At 35.7% G+C, this 18469-nt stretch overlaps 4 protein-coding genes across 4 annotated transcripts; 1 reads left to right on the top strand and 3 right to left on the bottom strand.

The window, feature by feature from the left end:
- LOC104753747 lies at positions 753 to 1890 on the bottom strand. The gene is made up of 2 exons (XM_010475950.1): positions 1509 to 1890; positions 753 to 1441 (listed from the first exon to the last, which is right to left on the bottom strand). Exons 1-2 carry the CDS (start codon positions 1888 to 1890, stop codon positions 753 to 755), a joined length of 1071 nt encoding a protein of 356 aa, XP_010474252.1.
- LOC104750865 (protein IFH1) lies at positions 6733 to 8807 on the top strand. The gene is made up of 4 exons (XM_010472714.2): positions 6733 to 7291; positions 7379 to 7589; positions 7672 to 8457; positions 8550 to 8807. The coding sequence occupies exons 1-4, from the start codon at positions 6790 to 6792 to the stop codon at positions 8632 to 8634; spliced, it is 1584 nt and encodes a 527-aa protein (XP_010471016.1). The 5' UTR covers positions 6733 to 6789; the 3' UTR covers positions 8635 to 8807.
- LOC104750864 (50S ribosomal protein L7/L12-like) lies at positions 9584 to 10578 on the bottom strand. Its single transcript, XM_010472713.2, has one exon. The coding sequence runs from the start codon at positions 10462 to 10464 to the stop codon at positions 9844 to 9846; it is 621 nt and encodes a 206-aa protein (XP_010471015.1). The 5' UTR covers positions 10465 to 10578; the 3' UTR covers positions 9584 to 9843.
- Positions 13344 to 17149, bottom strand: LOC104750863 (serine/arginine repetitive matrix protein 1). The gene is made up of 8 exons (XM_010472712.2): positions 16680 to 17149; positions 16280 to 16419; positions 15984 to 16015; positions 15203 to 15909; positions 14336 to 14626; positions 14060 to 14140; positions 13810 to 13872; positions 13344 to 13708 (listed from the first exon to the last, which is right to left on the bottom strand). The coding sequence occupies exons 1-8, from the start codon at positions 16734 to 16736 to the stop codon at positions 13658 to 13660; spliced, it is 1422 nt and encodes a 473-aa protein (XP_010471014.1). The 5' UTR covers positions 16737 to 17149; the 3' UTR covers positions 13344 to 13657.

Below are 18469 nucleotides of genomic sequence, written 5' to 3'. Positions count from 1 at the left end.
TTACGTAATACGTGGCAGGTGAAGATGTTGCATGAGTGTACGTACGTACAGATAAATTTGTACGTTTTGTTTGCATTATTACTCGTGAGGAGAGAAGGGAAAGGCCGTATTTTATTTTTTTCAAATAATAAAGGTGACGTTGGAGTGTATTAATATGGTGATTAGCTTAATGGGCCTGAGTAATGAAACCGTGAGTTTGTTAGTTTGGACCATTTTGTTGGTCGGTTTAGGAGAAACATTTTCACGCATTTAAGAGATTTTTAAACGAACTTTTTATATATTTAGTGAAAATATTACTGTACTATGTTCTTGAATTAACTATACGACAAAGGGAAGATGAGTCGAGGCGTCGACAGCCACTGGGGACTGAGAAGTGAAATCTCTCCGGTCAAGTAGGTAAAGATTGGTTTTATCTAATTATCTTTGATTTCTAAATTAGAAGTTTGATTAAGATTGGTAGATTAGATTAAGAGAAACAGTGGTGTGGAGCGTGTGGGAAAAGAGTAGTGGAAGTCCTTATCGTTAGAACATGAGATTTTCTTCACGTTCCTTTTTGTATCAATATGTCATATAGTAGAGTATTTTTGGTCCCTTAATGGTTGAATTATCTATTATGCCATAAAAGTGTTAAATCATTGGCCAGTTTTTGAAAACAAATGTTAAATTAGATTTGAAAAAGAAAATAGCATTTGTACATCAGGTGCAGCGTTTATGTAGAAAACTGTTATAATTCAAAACAGAGCAATCATTATTCAGTGAGGATCAAATCGGGAAGCGAGCCACAGTGCCAGACCATCCTGATATCGCGTATCACCACCGAGCTGGATGGCAAGGAGCTGATTGTGGACATTACGGTTAATCCGATGTATAAGCTGAGCTTGGGAAGTGGGAGTGGTGCCGCGACGACGATCATTTCGCTCCTGCCAAAGGGTGTAAACAACTGCCTGCAAAATGTATCGCGCAAGAAAATCCGTCGTTTGGTCTGTCCATTGACTAGAGGCGATGGCGAGAACCATACTTGACCAATTATCAAACCAAAATGATGTCCGCGTGCCATCCTTGACAGTGGTTTTTGAGAGTAGTTTTGCTGCATCCCTATACTTTATAATTTTCCTCCACATCCATGATCCTAATTGTGTGACATCAACAGACCAAAGAGAAGTATTCTTAAGCAACGATTGTCTGACCCACTGGACCCACAACGAATCTCCACATAATATAATACGCCAGATGAGCTTCAAACAACATACATCGTTTGCCTCTCTGAGAGCTCGCAGGCCTAATCTTCCCTCAAACTTCGGCTTACAAACGTCCACCCACGCTACTTTGGCTTTATTAGTATTAAGATCAGCACCAGACCACAGATAAGCAGAATAAAGCTTCTCCACTGATCGTATGCATTCTCGGTAGGCGATACGCAGCCATCCAAAAGTTGCAAATACTCCATAATACCAAAGTAATGAGATTTAGTCGCCCTGCATACGACAGAAAAAGTGCTTGCCAGGAACATATTTTCTTCTTAACATGCTCAATTAGAGGAAGGTAATCCGCAGAGGAGAGACGCTTAGTGACAAGTGGGAGTTCTAGATATCTAACCGGAAGAGAACCCACTGCCAATGAGAACCGAGCAGCTATCACTTGATGAACCGCATCTGTAAGCTCCGCTAAGTAAATTGTCGTCTTTTCCATGCTGATTCTGAGCCCTGACCACTTCGCAAACTCATCAAAAACTTGGACAATACCGTCTATGGATCTCACCTTACCATCTGAAAAAATCAGGAGATCATCAGCGAAGCTAAGATGCGTTAAACCGATGTTCTTACAACGAGGATGATACCCAATTTGGCGTGAAACAGAAGCGTTATCCAGTTTGTTAGCTAGTACATCCATGACGATGACAAATAAGTAAGGCGAGAGAGAGCATCCTTGCCGAAAGCCACGCGTACTCGTAAAAATACCCACTATTTCGCCATTGACCTGAACAGAGAACGACGGAGTGGTGATGCAAAGCATGGTCCAATGAATAAATTGTGGGGGAAAGTCCAATGCAACAAGAGTGTTCCGTAAGAAACCCCATTGAACAGAGTATGGTCCAATGAATAAATTGTGGGGGAAAGTCCAATGCAACAAGAGTGTTCCGCAAGAAACCCCATTGAACAGAGTATGGTCCAATGAATAAATTGTGGGGGAAAGTCCAATGCAACAAGAGTGTTCCGCAAGAAACCCCATTGAACAGAGTCAAACGCCTTTGAGATGTCAACTTTAATAGCACAATGTTCAGAGACTGAATCTTTATGATAATCCTTCACCAGTTCGGTAGCAAGTAAAATATTCTCGAGAAGCAACCGGTTCTTAATCATTGGCCCATTTTTAATCACTGTCGTAGTTACTTTCTTATAATTATACACGTGTTCATACTATTTGTTTTGCGCTTTGCATTTAGATTATAGACAAAATTTGGGATAAGATCTCGGTTTACGATAATGATTATATAGTTCCATCTCGAGATATTTAAGTAGGAACAAATGATAGTTGCAATGTATATATCCAACCAATGGGGGTACTTTTTAATTGTGGAACAACAAAAAAGAAGAAGATGCTTATTAATATCTTCGGCAGAAACCATCTTCATTATTTAGGTAGACTAACTCGTTTCTCTGTTTACGTCGACAAGATTTAAAACATTTTATATTTGCATTCACATTTACAGTTACATGAACATTTTTTTTTATCATGCAGTATATGTATATTTATATTACCCATTAATGAAGCCAAGAAATTGAAATCTGAAAGGAGGGAAAATATGCACCTTCCAACCTACAACAATTTATCAGACTGACATTACATTCTCGTGGTAGGGTTCGTCATTTTTTTGTTAATAAGACGATTCATGGGGGCTATTTGCCTATAGTCACCTCATAGTCAAAGGTCGTTGAGTGGTTATTCAGATCTAAGTATATGGTACGTGATATCACTAGACATGATCTTATACTACATATCATCGTCACATTAATTTATACTTGTTAAGAAATGTTTTTTTCTTCTTCCTGTAGCATAGTCAACTCGGACCGTATTGATTGACATATGAAACCAGAACAATGTATATATATTTCCTTTTGTTATATACAATGATGAATTGATGACCATGAGTCCATGTTGAGTTACTAGAAATAAAATGAATAGTTAGTTAACTAGTGGGTTGAGTCATTCTCAACTGTATATGTTTGATTTTTTTTTTTGTTTTTGGTGCCACATTTAATTAAAATTTGGGGAACATTTCTGAAATTCACACACACCTTTTAGAGAACAACATGAAAATGAAATCTTCAACAAAAAAAAAATGAAAATGAATGATCATACACTGGAAAATAGGTGAACTCAGATCATTGAAGCTACCAATTTCAATGCAATGATAATGAGGCCTATACAATATATTCTTACACTGACCATTGATCGATAATTTATATGAGTTCCAGACTCCAATTTATTACATAACAACTTGAATTTAAAACTTTTCACATATAGCAACAAATTCACTAGCAAAATGAGTGATGTATAGTGATGTTTTTCACAAACACTGTACATGCAGTAACTAAAGATTGTATTTTTGGTGCCCACTTTGTTCTTCTTCGTTGAAGTACTTTTATTTTGTTTCTTAAGGTTGAAGTCTTCAGTATAGACAATAATTTTATAAATTTTATTCTGCATAAAGTTAAGAGTTTACTTTGTTGTAAGATTATATTTAAGTATTACATGTACAAAATGCGTATAAGTTATAATTTTGTTGATCGCTAAAAATACGTTATTTTGCATGACACTGAAGATAGCGTATTATATATATATAGCCTAGCCATAACAAAGTGGCGTCCAATATAAAAAAGCTAAAGGTATGGTTTTGAGTTTTGACTGTCACATCTTCTAAATAGCTCTATTTATAGCTCAGTTTTTCACCATCTCCATAGTATCACAACTCGAGCTTATTCAAACCTCTTATAATTAGAGTATATAGTTCAGCAAAATCCCAAAAACAAAAACCTTAATTACAAAATTTCTCTTAACTGGTATATAATACCGTACGTATTATTAGTACACCAAGCTTATCTAAATCTTAACAATCTCAAAAAAAAAAAAAAAAAAAAAANAAAAAAAAACTTAAACAATCGCTGGTACGAGTTGCCATCGAGATTTGCACTGCACACAAGAGATGTTCAAAGGACCCTTTTTCATCTTTAATTTATCTTTTTGGACTTTGGTCGGCGTTGGCCGATTATGACTCCGCCATACCTCGATTTCTCAATATTTCTATTAGTCTCGATCCTATTTTTTTTTTATTATTCTTCTTCTTTTGTTTAAATAACCTCTCTATCTTTCTTGAATATAGTGGAATATAGGCTCCGATCAAATTCAATCACATGTCATCATCATCTTTCGTAAATTTTGTTTACAAGTCAACAATTAACTTCATTGGTGTTTTTTTTTATGTGTTTATGATATGTGATAAAATAATTACTAGTAATATGCGGATTTGAACCCGAATAATAATAAAATAACGATATTAATAGATATCACTAAGTTACAAATTTTAATATTCAAATAAATCTTCTCTACATACGTAAATATGTAAAAATATCATTGATCCTTATATCATTTTGTTATTTGCTTTAGAGTTTAAGGAAGTGGTTTTTGATGGTTCATATTTTTTTCTTAATGATCACCTTATCACGGCATATTTAATTTTATACCGAAACAAAAAAACTTATATAAAAAAGTGAATGGTACGAAAACAATTCGTTCGTAAACACATAATAATGGGACATTCATCACACATCACCAAAAATTAATAATAATAGGACATGCATACATATTGCACTAGATTTTGAATTTCTTTTATATAAACTCTATTTAGCCTTTTAACAGAATCATGCACCAGTTGTAAAACAGTATTTTTGTTTTTGAATATAATTTAACATTACATTCAAAAAAAAAAAAAAAAACATGATATATCAATTCAAACACTTATGGTTAAAACCGACTATATAGTACATAACATTATTATACTTTATCTAGCTATTATCAGTAATTTTTAGTTAACCTTAGACTTTATCTAGCATATGAATCCCACGTACGATTATCAACCCAAATAAAAATATAAGTGGATTAATTTCGATAATGATGGTAAATCGAAAATTTTATTTAAAGCTTATGCATATTTTATAAATACACCTTTTTTGATTATACTGTATATACACATATTTGCAAATGTAGTATTTATTTATGTACACAGTACACTCAAAAGCCTTGTATATGTAGCTATTATCATTGTCGTAGACTCGTAGTGCCTAAGTTGCTGCTTATCTAACTAACTACCCACTAAACTCTTTTAGTTTGGTCTAATCTTATATAGAGCTCTACTATCTTTACTCGAGATTAATTAAACGACTCTGGCGGCTTGATAGACTGAGTCTATTCTTTAATGAAAACTCTACAATTCATTTTCTAAGTTATAGAATGTATCGTCGTTTTAACTTTCACAATCTATATAGTACATAAGTGACATTATATAAACACGTTTATATCCTTAAAGTTGTAAAGTTTTACTGAACTTCCTAAAGATGATAGAAATAGCAACCAGGAAAAACTATATTGTATTTGACTATATTGACTGACTTTAAAACTCAATAGTGTAGGCCAACTCAACTCAACCTAACATAAATTATTTATGAAGACCAAAACTAACAATGATAGGGCGCCTAATAAATGAAAAAGTCTTGCGCATGTTTGACTATATAATAACATATAGTTCTGATATGTTTCATTGATATAATAAATATGTTATAGTATCTCATTATGGCTTATACCTTAATACTACTAAAGTAAATAGATTGATTATTGGTTGGTGTCTTGGTGATATTTAAAACCAAATCCTAAGAGGACACACATATATTTAAACCAAACATTCTGAAGTCATAAACTTAGAAATTAAATGGGTGCAATATGCAAGTATTTGTATGGAGTTAGTGTATACATATACACAACCCAACCGTATAAGATACGTAAAGAAAACCACAACACATGTGTAACGGACCAACATGTATGAAGAATTGGTCCCATGCATTGAGATAGATCTAATGACTTCAAATCAAGAATGGTCCATTTACAAAATAGACATGTAAATATATACAAAGCTTAATCCCCATCCCTCCATTGGGTCTACACACAGCCTAGCATTTTTTGTATTTTCTCTAATGTTTTTTGTATTATAAAAAACTTTAATTTCACCTTTAATTCTTATTATCTTCAGCTTTTGTTCTGTCTTTTTTTTATTCCTGAGTATTCTCACAACTTCCATCTATGTATCGACCTGGGGTCCTTTGATTTGTCACGGCTAATCAAATCAGCATTAGCAACATATCGAAAGTGAGAAATAGATAAAAAAAAAAAAAAAAAAAAAANCATAAAAACCTGGGGCCTTTGAAAGATGTTGTCTCACTTATATTCATACATCTTTCAATAGAATCCATTATATACGATTCCCATGGTCAGGCATGCTAAATGTAAGCAAGCAAACACAGCATTTATAGTGTTACATCAAGTTATAAGTCAGAGTATGATTGAGTACCGAAACAACGTTATCGGCCTAGTGGACCGTCTTCCAAATTAATGGGCTTTTGGTGAGGACACAATAGGCCCATTAATGGGCTTTCTTGACGACGCTTTGTTTGCCAGGAGTACTCTGTTTCTTTCTTCTCCGGCGAGAGACGAAGAAGAAGATAACGAAAACACAAAAGCATGAACGGAGCTTCACTCTGTAATTCCGTTTTGCTTCATTCTCGTTTAAGGTCACCGTGTTCCTTCGCTTCTTCGTCTTCCTCATATGCGTTTACAACGTCTGCGTATATCTCAATTTCTCATCGAATTCAACAGAGTTTTAAAGCACTCGTTGTGAAAAGGAGTAATGGGTTTTGTTCATTCGCTGTAAAAAAGCGTGCAAGTGGCGATTCCGTTCGTATGGAGTCAGAAGATGATGAAGATTGGGATGAATTCGATGAAGAAGACGATGAAGATGAAGATGAAGACGAAGGAGAGTTTTTGCCAATGGATAAGATGAAGAGATGGTTAGAGAGAAAGCCTCGTGGATTTGGTTCAGGTAAAGAGTACGAAACTTCAATTGAAGATAAGTTGCTCGACGAAATTGAACAAAGTTGGAAAGCTCAAGCTTCTAATCTCAATAAGCTTAAGAACAATCCTCTCAAGTCACATCAGCTTAAGCGTGACGATACTCTCATCAAAGGTTTCGTCTTTTCAATCTTCTTTTTGAATTTAGATTGAGTTGTGTAGTTTGGAATCTCAATCTTAAGGTGTTGTTGTGTTGAAATAGGAACTGGAGAAGATACTCAAGTTGGGTCTCGTGTTCGTGTGACTAATCTTCCTAAGAAGAAGAATGTTCATAGAGATCTTAAGGTTGCGTTTAAAGAAGTAAGTGGCTTTTTGAGCATTACACCAGCTGTGTCTGGGAATAAGAAGACTAAGGATCCTGTTTGTAAAGGATTTGCTCATCTTGATTTCAAAACTGAGACTGATGCAAACAGGTACGAGACTTTTTTGTGATGTTTGTAAATTTGCATTTCTAGCTCTTTGGTACTGAGGCAAAAGTTTGGATTTTTATGTTAGGTTTGTGAAAGAGTTCGATGGACAGAGCTTAGCATTTGGAAAGGTTATAAAGCAAATCAAATGTCAGGTTGTGGAGTTTTCTTCAGACGAGTCAGTGTCAAAGGAAGTATACTTTGATAACGGCTTCAAGGTGCAGAAACTTCCGTATTCTGGTTTAGAAGCAGTTTCTGATGCTGATGATGCTGTTGAAGAAGAGGAGGCGTTCGTGGATTCATTGGAAGAATCTGATGATTCAGATGAAGAGGTTTATGAACTGGAAGTCGAAGAAGATGAACCAAATCGTATCTCTGGTAGCGTAGAATCTCCTGTAGAACTGAGACGTGATTTGAAAACCGAGTTAAAGTCACAGAAACAAGTTTTGAAGCGAGAGATTAGAGAACATGAGGAATTAAAGACACCTTTAGTTTCATTCCTGGCTAATCAATCCGTGGAAGCTGTGGCAGAAACACCCTTGGATGATGAACAATCTGAGGAAGCTGTAGCAGAAACATACTCGGATGATGAAGTCGAATGGGCTGATGAAGAAGACGTTCCTGAAAAGAATCTTGAACCTCTGAACAGTTCAATGTCATCCTCAGAAGAAGATCGAGTAGAGAGAATCCGCATGCTGGAGCAGAAGCTTCTCGGTAAAGAAAAACTCTTTGGTGGAGGAACTGGCTTTGATAAACCAGAAGCAAAAGCCGCTAGAGTCGAAGGGAAGAAGAAGGAGAAGAAGAAGAAAAAGATTGTTGTGAAAGGGCAAGCTAAAAAGGGTGCAAAGATAGAAATCCCTGGATCTTCAAAGAGGTAAAAATGCATTGTAGCAAACTTGCTAAGAAATGGTATCCAAATTCGAATCTCTACTTAAACTTATTGATTTCTATAATTATGATTCACAGGTTAAAGGTGAAGGAGAAGGCTCTCTTAACTGGCGTCTTAGTCAAGTATGCTGCAAAAGTTGCTTCAACCTCGAATGATGAATGATCCTTCACAAGTGAAGTGATCAAGTTTTGTGTTGTGATAATCTTTATAAACTGCTCGTAGTGATCCATCTTCGTTCTGTTCTTGTAAAAGTGTTACAAGATCAAGAGAGGAACAAGAATAGGGTATGAAAAGTTACATGAGGATATGTTATTGTTTCTTGTTCTTCTTCTTAAGGATACAACAACCAGCGTAGATTTCATTATCAGACATAAAAATATTGAAACACAGCAGGTAACCAGGGGTTTTCACCTGCTTTAACGTTCTTTTCAGGAAGATCTAAAAAGGTAGGCCAAATTGTTCGAAACCCCTTAAAAATCTTAAGGTAGGACTTGGAGCTCCTGTGGTAAAGGAAGAACAACACTGCTTCATTAATTCTTAGTAACATTTTTGGTAAAGTGTTTGGAAAACAAGAACACTCAGAGATAGCTTAAAGGTCTTGAACCCCATTCCTTTATTTTACTCCTTTCTTTGTTCCCTCATTTTACATCCTTTCGTTACATTTTATACATTTGAAAGAGCAAAAAAAAACTATCTTGGCTCTTGAATACCAAGGGTTCTACGCAACGAAGAGCACAGTGACCACAAAATGGTCGTTTTATACCATCATTGCGTGCAGTCTAATCTCCATTGTTAGAACTTCTAACAAAAGCTTCGTGCTTTACAGACTACACACCTCCATGGTTAGAACTTCTAACAAAAGCTTCGTGCTTTACAGGCACATGATCAAGTGACTAAGTGAGGCAAGATACGGGTATAAGAGAAACATAGAGATTCGGGTTTGTTCCTTATCATCTAAACAACTTAAAAACTACCGAGAAAAGCATTCTCAATCCCAATCATTTCTTTTTCAGTCTTTTGCATCAAAGTGTGTTTTAGAATGCCCCTATATATACATATGTAACCCTTAGCCAAAGCAATAAGCTTTGATTAGAAATGAACAAAGTAAGAATTCTGAGTCAAGATCAAAAGGCATGGGATAACACACTAAAACAAAGTCTACACTTCTATTATTTTTGCGATACATCTTGAACTAGCAAAAGATTCATCTCTCAACAAAACCAATTTAGCAATGAGAAAGAACAAGCAAGTGTAACCTATGACCTTATAAAAGCCCCTTAATCAGTTTGTATCTTGAGCTCATAAATGGAACAAAAGGAGAAACAAATTGATGATTGCAACAACAGACCTTGAGAAAACAAGATTGTTCATTCACTCCAAAACAACTTTAGCACCAAGAGCTTTCAACTTCTCAACGATCTTCTCACCTTCTTCTTTAGACAAACCAGCTTTCAAAATCGCAGGAGTCTTCTCCACCAATGCTTTAGCTTCTTTCAAACCCAAATCAGTAAAACTCCTCAACTCCTTTATAATCTTAATCTTAGCAGACGCTTCAAAAGACTCCAACTTTATCTCAAACACTGTCTTCTCCACTTTAGCTTCCTCACTCGCTCCACCACCACCACCACCACTTTGACTCACGATCCCAGCACCAGCTGCTCCAGGTTTCATAACGGCGACGGTTGGTAGCTCCGTCATACCTTTCTTCTTCATTATAATCGCACCGAGCTCGGAGATTTCTGATAACGTAAGAGATGAGATCTCGTCTACGAGTCTGAACACACGCTCCGTTGGTGGACTACGGTGCTCCGTTGGATCAAACGTCGCTGGATCGTAATCTGTTGGCAGCTTTCTCTGATCGAATTCTTCTTCTTCTTCGTCTTCGATCTTCGCCGGTTGGGCATAACTCCGGTAACCGCCGATCCGAGAAAGAAGTGATAATCTTGAGGAGGTTTGAGATAAATGTTGCCTGAATCTTAGTACTAAGCTCATCTTGAAAGGACTCTGTACTGCTACTTCTTCACAGATTACACAAACAGAGCAATGGCAAAGAAATGGGGGTTTTTGGTTCGATGCCCTAAAACAGTCTTAGTAGGAAGAAGACATTGGTGGAAAGAGTCACTCAGATCAGATGAAAATGACTAAAAGGCCGACTAAAAATAATTTAGGCCCACTTAGTACCCTTTTGGCCCAACACTTCTGTTTTTTTCGTGAGACTCGTAAAATAAAAAGCTGCAGTAAAAGATTTGTCGCCTAGTTAAAATAAATAAATATTAGTAATATAAAAACTGGTATATACACTGATGATCAGTGACTGATCATTTATTCATGTATAGTTTATTTGTTAAATTTTTTTATCATGCTCTCTTAAAAAAAATTTCCTGACTTTTATGTTTTCTATCTTGTTTAAATCACTTTATGTCATTAATTTATTTATTTGCCAAGACCTTACGGATTATATAGTCTATATTAGATTATTGCATTTGCTAATTCATGCACATGTCATTAACGAAGATTGTGGAAATTTTTTACCTGTTACCTTTAAAAAAATATAATCTGTGAAGAGATCAAATGGATTTTCAAAATCACCTACGTTTGTACCAATTTATCTCTGTTGATGTTTCTAATTTTTTTTTTTTCTTTCATACTAATAAAGAACAAATTCACAACCACAACAAAGATCAATCGAACTAACAACACTCACTCCAACCGAATCAGCAAGGATCCAATGTTCTTAAAACAAAAAATCCTGATTCACATTACAAAAATCTCAACAGAACGTAGAGAGATCCACAATATCAGAATGAGAGAGAGAGTTCTAATAAAATTTCACAATAATTTCATTAAAAAAATGTTTAGAAAGCCACAATCTATATAAAAAAATAAGCTAAAATGCCAACGTTATTTTCTTAATTTATTTTAAATCAAAATGCACAAAAAATATCAAAAATCTCATACTCTATCCATTTAATTTAAAGCTTCGAACACTGGTGAAACAAAATAAGAGGTAGACACACTGGCATCAGACCCTTGTTTCTTCTTTCTACTGTCCACGTGTACTTTATTTTAATAGCAATGAATGTTTTGCACAATTTTGAATTATTAATCACATATATGTTAATTAATATATATTTTAGTACTGTATTTTTTTTTTTTGCTTCAAATTCATTGGTGATTGTTGTTTTAACTAAAATGGTAATACAATATGACTCTTTGAACAAGATAAAATGATCTTCTTTACTTCTTTGTGCAAACATCTATTTAGTATATAATAGCTAGTAGATGTCTTGCATAATAAGTAAAGATATTTGTTTTTCAGTAATGTCATCGTTCTTTCATTTAGTCGATGATTTTGTTAAATTTTCCACTTGTATTTTTAAGTTTAGGTTCACTTAACATCTAAGATTTGAATTTGTCTGGATTGAAGTTGATTAAAAACTCACTTCCCAAATTAAGGTTGCTTGCATCATATAACTTATTCATGAAAAGGCGAACAATTTTGGACCGTAGCAATTCGATATCCACATGGATACTGGTACCATCTTTAGAGTATTAGAAGCGAACATGTATTCTTTTTCTGACTGCCACACATTTGCGATAGTTTTTAAATAAAATATACTTTTCAAATAAAATAATTTTGTTGATCTCAGATGACACATAAATTGAACCTGAATGATTCGTTCGATCGAGAAAAATTTGGTCCAACATACCATATATATATATATATATATATATTTCTTTTTATACGATTATTGACATATTCTAGGTAGATATTTTCGCTTTCATGAAGAATAATGAAAGAAAAGGAAAATGGTTTAGGATTTGAGTTTGAGTTTGTCATAACTATATCATACATATTGAAAATGTGGCATTTATGTAGTTTATTGTAGAATTACGTTTTAAATAATAAAGACAAATAATATGATTCACAAAAACTTTCTAAAGGTAATAACAAATGTAAAAAATAACAAACTTATATATATATATATATTTCCAAATAAATTTTGTCAATATAGAAGATAAAAAACGTCTAATTACAACAACTAATTGTAGCTTCAAGAGCTTATCATAGAAATTAGTAAGCATGCTTTAATCTAGAATTCGATAAAATATGCTGATAATTAAAAGAAAAACACAAAATCGTAAAATATTTAGTGATTTCCGACTATGGCAGTAAAGCTCAATGTAATTAATTAAGCTCAAATTTTCAACTAAACAACTGTTGGGTCTACCCGCAGGCAGATCCCTCCAAAAATAGGCGTATGCCACTTAGCGTGGAGAGCACACGGTATTCTTTAGTAAAAGGCGAAAGAATAGTTCGCTTTGTGCTCACCACATGGCTGCGTGATTTGTTATCGAAGGACCAAGCCCTTCTTTTATATGCATCTTTCACTACTAGCAAACTCTCAGCTTCCCGATGTGGGACTTTTCTGTCTCTCATTAATTACTTTACTATTGTTATATTCTACAGATATAATCCATTTTCCCACATTACGCTGTCGTTTCACCTTTCACCAATAGAATTGTATTTGTTTAATCATAACCACAAATTGATCTTTCAACGAGATCATTTAATTATTCTTCCTATCAATTCGTTCACACTCTTTCACATATCTGCACTGTTCGTCTCATGCATCTATAAGAAAATTAAGGTCGCTTCGTCACTGCTCAGCTGCTAAAAACCTCAATAGCAGTCCAAATCAAATATTTTACTTGTTCCAGTTCCTTCTCTACGGCCATTTCAATGGAGGAGCCGTCGCGTAAAGCTATCTGAATTTAGTTAATTTGCTTCGAAATGATATCCTAATTGTCGAAATACTAATTATACTAGGAGAATCAGTGGAGTTGGGACTTAAAATGGTCAACATAAATAACAGATCGAGATTCAGTTATTTATATACCAACCAAAAAGAGTGTTTGTATTACACCAAAACACCGTCGCACTTCACAATTAGAGACTGCTTGGGTTAACATATTGTAATACCAGAAACAGAAAAACAAAAATCCATAACAGAGAAGAAGAATTACAAAAGAAAAGTTTCCGCTGCCTACAATCATCATCCGGAGAGAAAAGTTTCGGGTTGGATCTCAAAAAATTATCATAGTTTCGATCCCCATAGAGGCTAAGAATACCAAAAAAAGAGTGAGAAGCAGCCAGAAAGCCAAAACCCGTTTTTTTCCATAGCTACCGCGTCGGAAGGGACGCTATAGCTTGAAGGATCTTCTTCCTTGGACCCTGCATTGCATCAAATATAATGATACCAAGTTCATGAAATCTGCTAAAAGAACAGATCAATCCCAATTGTTTTAGATCAATAAGAAACAAAAAGAAAGTACCATTGGTATTATGAGATCTTTTAGATCACTTTCTTTCATCTGTTTTATTGTGGTCATATCCACCTGTTATCATATTAGTCAAGTTCGTTATCCACAAAACAGAGCTCAGGCAACAAGTTAATCATCTCAGCGGATTCATTACTATATTCATACATCGAAATGCCAACATAAAAAGTAGTAAAAAAACCATAAACAAGAACAAAAGCCAAAATGGCAAAGCTCTAAGTTAAGAAAATAATGGCAGACTTACTTCCTCTCTCTTAAAGGCAAGGGAGTATTTTCCAAGTCCAATTGAGTTTAGAAAGCTATCAACTGTTAGAGGCTCTTCCACCTGTTGTTGCACCAAGCAGATATACATGACATATTATAACATATGTATAAGAACAAGCCATAAAAATCTATCTGATCACAAAGGTTTATGGGTCTAAGAATTACAAGGTACATACGCAGGACTCACACAATGTTTAGAAAGAGCAAAAATAGAGAAAATTCATCCACAAATTGAGAAGAAGATAAAAGATCTTACAGAGAAGGGATTGTTCTGCATCATACTTCCAAAAGGAGGAAGTTGTCTCAAAGGAGGTAACGGATGTGGGTTTGGGACTGGAGGAGGTAACATTGGCCTGGCGAAAGGAGCACCACTTGCTGGGGCTTGACCATTTAGTACACCTCTAACAGGATATGGCGCTCTCACATCATCAAGCATCCTGCTTCGTCCATGAAAATCTTCAATAGTACTACGTGGAGGAGAACCCCTGGAAGAACCCATGTAGCTTCGAGGATTCCTAGGCGGGGAAAACCCCAGAGAAGAACCCATGTAGCTTCGAGGATTCCTAGGCGGGGAAAACCCCAGAGAAGAACCCATGTAGCTTCGAGGATTCCTAGGCGGGGAAAACCCCAGAGAAGAACCCATGTAGCTTCGAGGATTCCTAGGCGGGGAAAACCCCAGAGAAGAACCCATGTAGCTTCGAGGATTCCTAGGCGGGGAAAACCCCAGAGAAGAACCCATGTAGCTTCGAGGATTCCTAGGCGGGGAAAACCCCAGAGAAGAACCCATGTAGCTTCGAGGATTCCTAGGCGGGGAAAACCCCAGAGAAGAACCCATGTAGCTTCGAGGATTCCTAGGCGGGGAAAACCCCAGAGAAGAACCCATGTAGCTTCGAGGATTCCTAGGCGGGGAAAACCCCAGAGAAGAACCCATGTAGCTTCGAGGATTCCTAGGCGGGGAAAACCCCAGAGAAGAACCCATGTAGCTTCGAGGATTCCTAGGCGGGGAAAACCCCAGAGAAGAACCCATGTAGCTTCGAGGATTCCTAGGCGGGGAAAACCCCAGAGAAGAACCCATGTAGCTTCGAGGATTCCTAGGCGGGGAAAACCCCAGAGAAGAACCCATGTAGCTTCCCACATTTCTAGCTGGGGACAGAGCCCTAGAGGCACTACTGAAGCTTCTGGTGCTCCTTGGCGGTGATGCTAGATCCCTTGGAGGGTCAATTCTCCTTCCAGCATTTCGTAGAGGTGATCTATCCCTTGGACTGCCAATCCTTCCAGCATTTCGTGGAGGTGATCTATACCTTGGACTACCAATCCTTCCAGCATTTCTTGGAGGTGATCTATTCCTCGGACTACCGATCCTTCCAGCATTTCGTAGAGGTGATCTATCCCTTGGACTGCCAATCCTTCCAGCATTTCTTGGAGGTGATCTATCCCTTGGACTGCCAATTATCCTTCCAGCATTTCTTGGGGGCGATGGAGCCCTTGGAATGCCAATCATACGTCCATCATTTCTTGGAGGTGATGGACCCCTGGAAGTATCCACAAATCTCTCTGGAGACCTTTGTCGTAAATCTTCCAGGGCCCATGGAGCATACGAACTACTTGATGAAATCATCTGAGAGGAACCACGAGCAGTTCTTGATGAAGGTAAAGGAACATCCCTCAGCTCAGCCATAAGTGGTCGAGTATCAAGGCTACGTGGAGGCTGCTCGCTCCTGGAGAGCTTTTCACGAAGATCCATAGTGCTACCTCCATTGCTCTGAGCTCGTCTCTGGGCATTTTTCTGCAGCAGTTTGAACCGGAGATCATTTTGACTGATCTGCAAATCTTAGTAAAAAAGAGTGGTGGGTCAGAAATCAGCAAACATGCTAGTGTGTATCCAGTAATTCACACATCTATACCATTTCCACTTAAACTTGCTTCCCCTCTTTGCCTGCATATACAAAGAAAGAGCAAAAACTTTAATCTAGTGAACACCTTTGCCGCAACAAGCAAGAGAATTCCAAACCTAAAAACTTAAGCAAAAAAGCATATAACCCATTAGTTCCTCCAGAGTTCTAAATACTCAATTACTCACAACCCCGTGAACAAACAAAAGGTCCTAGATTTCAAAAACAATAAGAGCAACATAACAAAATTAAGAAGATCCTGACATTCGATATACAGCAGTACACATAAAGAGGGAAAAAGTAAACACCTTTTACTGACCACTTCTTCGCTTCCTCCGTAAAGAGAACTATCTAACTGATTCCCTAATCTTTCTTTAGCAGACCGCTTGGTCCCAACTCTAGGCAACTCATAACCAGCATCTATATCACTCGCATCTCGATTCACCACCTGCAAAAGAAAATACCACCGCAAGTAAGCAGTTTTCTCAAACTCAAACCCACTAATCCTACACCAACACAATTCCAGATTTCCAAATCCATCTCATAAGCCATATAACATCACGAAAAAAAGCACCAAATAAAACTCCTTTTACAAGCTTTTACATCAATAGGATTTTTCAAACACATTCCTTCTACAATAAAAATTAGCTTACACACAAACAGTGAGATGAACAAACAACAAAAAACAAAAAAACCCTCAAAACGTACCTGACCGCTACGCCCTAGAGTAATAGTGACCCTACTCCGTCTCGAACCTTCTGACATTTGTAGAACTCAAGGAAGAAGAATACCCTAAGGAAAAAAAATCAACTGGAGCCCAATTTCTAACTTACAGTGAAATAAAAAACCACGAACAACAAAAAGGCACCACCACAATCACCTCCCTTCAAACCCTAATCATACGGAACCAAAATCTACTCAAAATCACAGAGAGAGAGAGAGAGAGAGAGAGAGAGAGAGAGGTATAGAGACGAATCGGGAAAGTTTCCGGGGAAAAATTCCGATGAGATGAACGGAAAACAAACCGGAGAGTTTTAGATACGTGAGGTGAGAGAGGAATCGCTGGAGACGAAGACGTTCGTGACGGACTCGGCTTACCCCCAAAAGAGACCTCCTGACTCGTTTAGTTGGGCTTCACATGCTCTCTCAGACTCAGACATCAAAGACCCACTAGGGAAATTTTACGAGATAGGTTTGGATTTTATGTAGTTTGACCCCATAGTTTTTTTAATGCTCTATTATGTCCACTTTTTATTAGGGGATGGGAATCTATCAACAAAAAAATAAAAGGATCGAAATATAATAAAACTTTTTTTTAATAAATTAATACTATAATTTTGTTTATCGATAATATGTTTATTATTCCGAAAAATTAATTTTAGAACCAAAAAAAAAGTTCTTATGGTTTATTGGGTTCATTAAGTTATATTGTGCAATACTATGATATTTAAAGTTTAACTAATCTACCAAATTATTCAAGTGTCAATTGAAGAATAGGATCTTTAAGAACTTAAGATCTTTAAGAACTTAAGATTGTAGAACTTAAGATTGTAGAGGTTTTTCTTTCAATTTAAACGGGAAAATTCTCAAAAAAAAACACCAACTATTTAATATTTGTCAGAAAAAAACATGAATTTTTTTGTTGCCAGAAAAATACGCAGAATATTTTTTAGTTGATAAAAAATACACGAAATATTATCTTTTTCTAATTTCTCCTCGTCTTCGTTACGGCCGTTAGCGGCAATGTGACAGTGTTACTATTTTTTAAAAAAATTCTAGAAAAAAACACAAACTATTTATTTTTACCAGAAAAATACATGATTTTTTTTTCTTTGCCTGAAAGATACATAATTTTTCATTTCTTAGTTTTTTATTAACAATGTTAGAGATCATAACTCATTAACAATGTTATGAGTTATGAGTTATGATCTCTAACATTGTTAATAGAAAAATAAGATACGGAAAATTATGTATTTTTCAGGCAAAGAAAAAAAAAATCATGTATTTTTCTGGCAAAAATAAATAGTTTGTGTTTTTTTCTGGATTTTTTTTTAAAAATAGTATCGCCGTCACAATGTCGTTAACGGCTGTAACGGAGACGAAGAGAAATTGGAAAAAGATATTAGTTCGTGTATTTTTTATCAACTAAAAAATATTCTGCGTATTTTTTTGACAATAAAAAAAGTTCTTGTTTTTTTTCTGACAAATATTAAATAGTTGGTGTTTTTTTGGGAATTTTCCCTAATTTAAACTTTAAAAAATTGTTGTTTTTGCCCAGTCCGGCTTTAACACATTAACAACCTTCAAAATTAAAAGTGCTCTTAAATTTTTGTTTTGTTTATGGAATTGTTGATTTATATGGAAAAAAAGAGTTAATTACGAGATAAGTAATTTTTTTTAGTGATATTGTCCAATTGAGATTTTTTTCTTCGTAGTTACGGATTTAGATATTTCTTTTTACAATGAAATGACGAAGTTACTCTTCAGAAACTAAACTC

The sequence above is a fragment of the Camelina sativa genome, chromosome 16, assembly GCF_000633955.1.
Source record: "Camelina sativa cultivar DH55 chromosome 16, Cs, whole genome shotgun sequence".
Classification (NCBI taxonomy): Eukaryota; Viridiplantae; Streptophyta; class Magnoliopsida; order Brassicales; family Brassicaceae; genus Camelina; species Camelina sativa.
This window is presented reverse-complemented; position numbering and strand designations above follow the sequence as displayed.

Bases quoted from the DNA above. Each gene is read 5' to 3' on its own strand.
- LOC104753747 (XM_010475950.1), bottom strand. From the start codon at position 1,890: ATGGATGTACTAGCTAACAAACTGGATAACGCTTCTGTTTCACGCCAA. The intron at 1,442-1,508 runs GTTCCTGGCAAG...GGTATTATGGAG, and splicing joins GCATGTTAAGAAGAAAATAT to TATTTGCAACTTTTGGATGG.
- LOC104750863 (XM_010472712.2), bottom strand. From the start codon at position 16,736: ATGTCAGAAGGTTCGAGACGGAGTAGGGTCACTATTACTCTAGGGCGT. The intron at 16,016-16,279 runs GTGTTTACTTTT...TTGTATATGCAG, and splicing joins GAAGAAGTGGTCAGTAAAAG to GCAAAGAGGGGAAGCAAGTT. The intron at 13,709-13,809 runs GTACTTTCTTTT...GATGCAATGCAG, and splicing joins AAGATCTCATAATACCAATG to GGTCCAAGGAAGAAGATCCT.
- LOC104750864 (XM_010472713.2), bottom strand. From the start codon at position 10,464: ATGAGCTTAGTACTAAGATTCAGGCAACATTTATCTCAAACCTCCTCA.
- LOC104750865 (XM_010472714.2), top strand. From the start codon at position 6,790: ATGAACGGAGCTTCACTCTGTAATTCCGTTTTGCTTCATTCTCGTTTA. The intron at 7,292-7,378 runs GTTTCGTCTTTT...GTGTTGAAATAG, and splicing joins TGACGATACTCTCATCAAAG to GAACTGGAGAAGATACTCAA. The intron at 7,590-7,671 runs GTACGAGACTTT...TTTTTATGTTAG, and splicing joins ACTGAGACTGATGCAAACAG to GTTTGTGAAAGAGTTCGATG.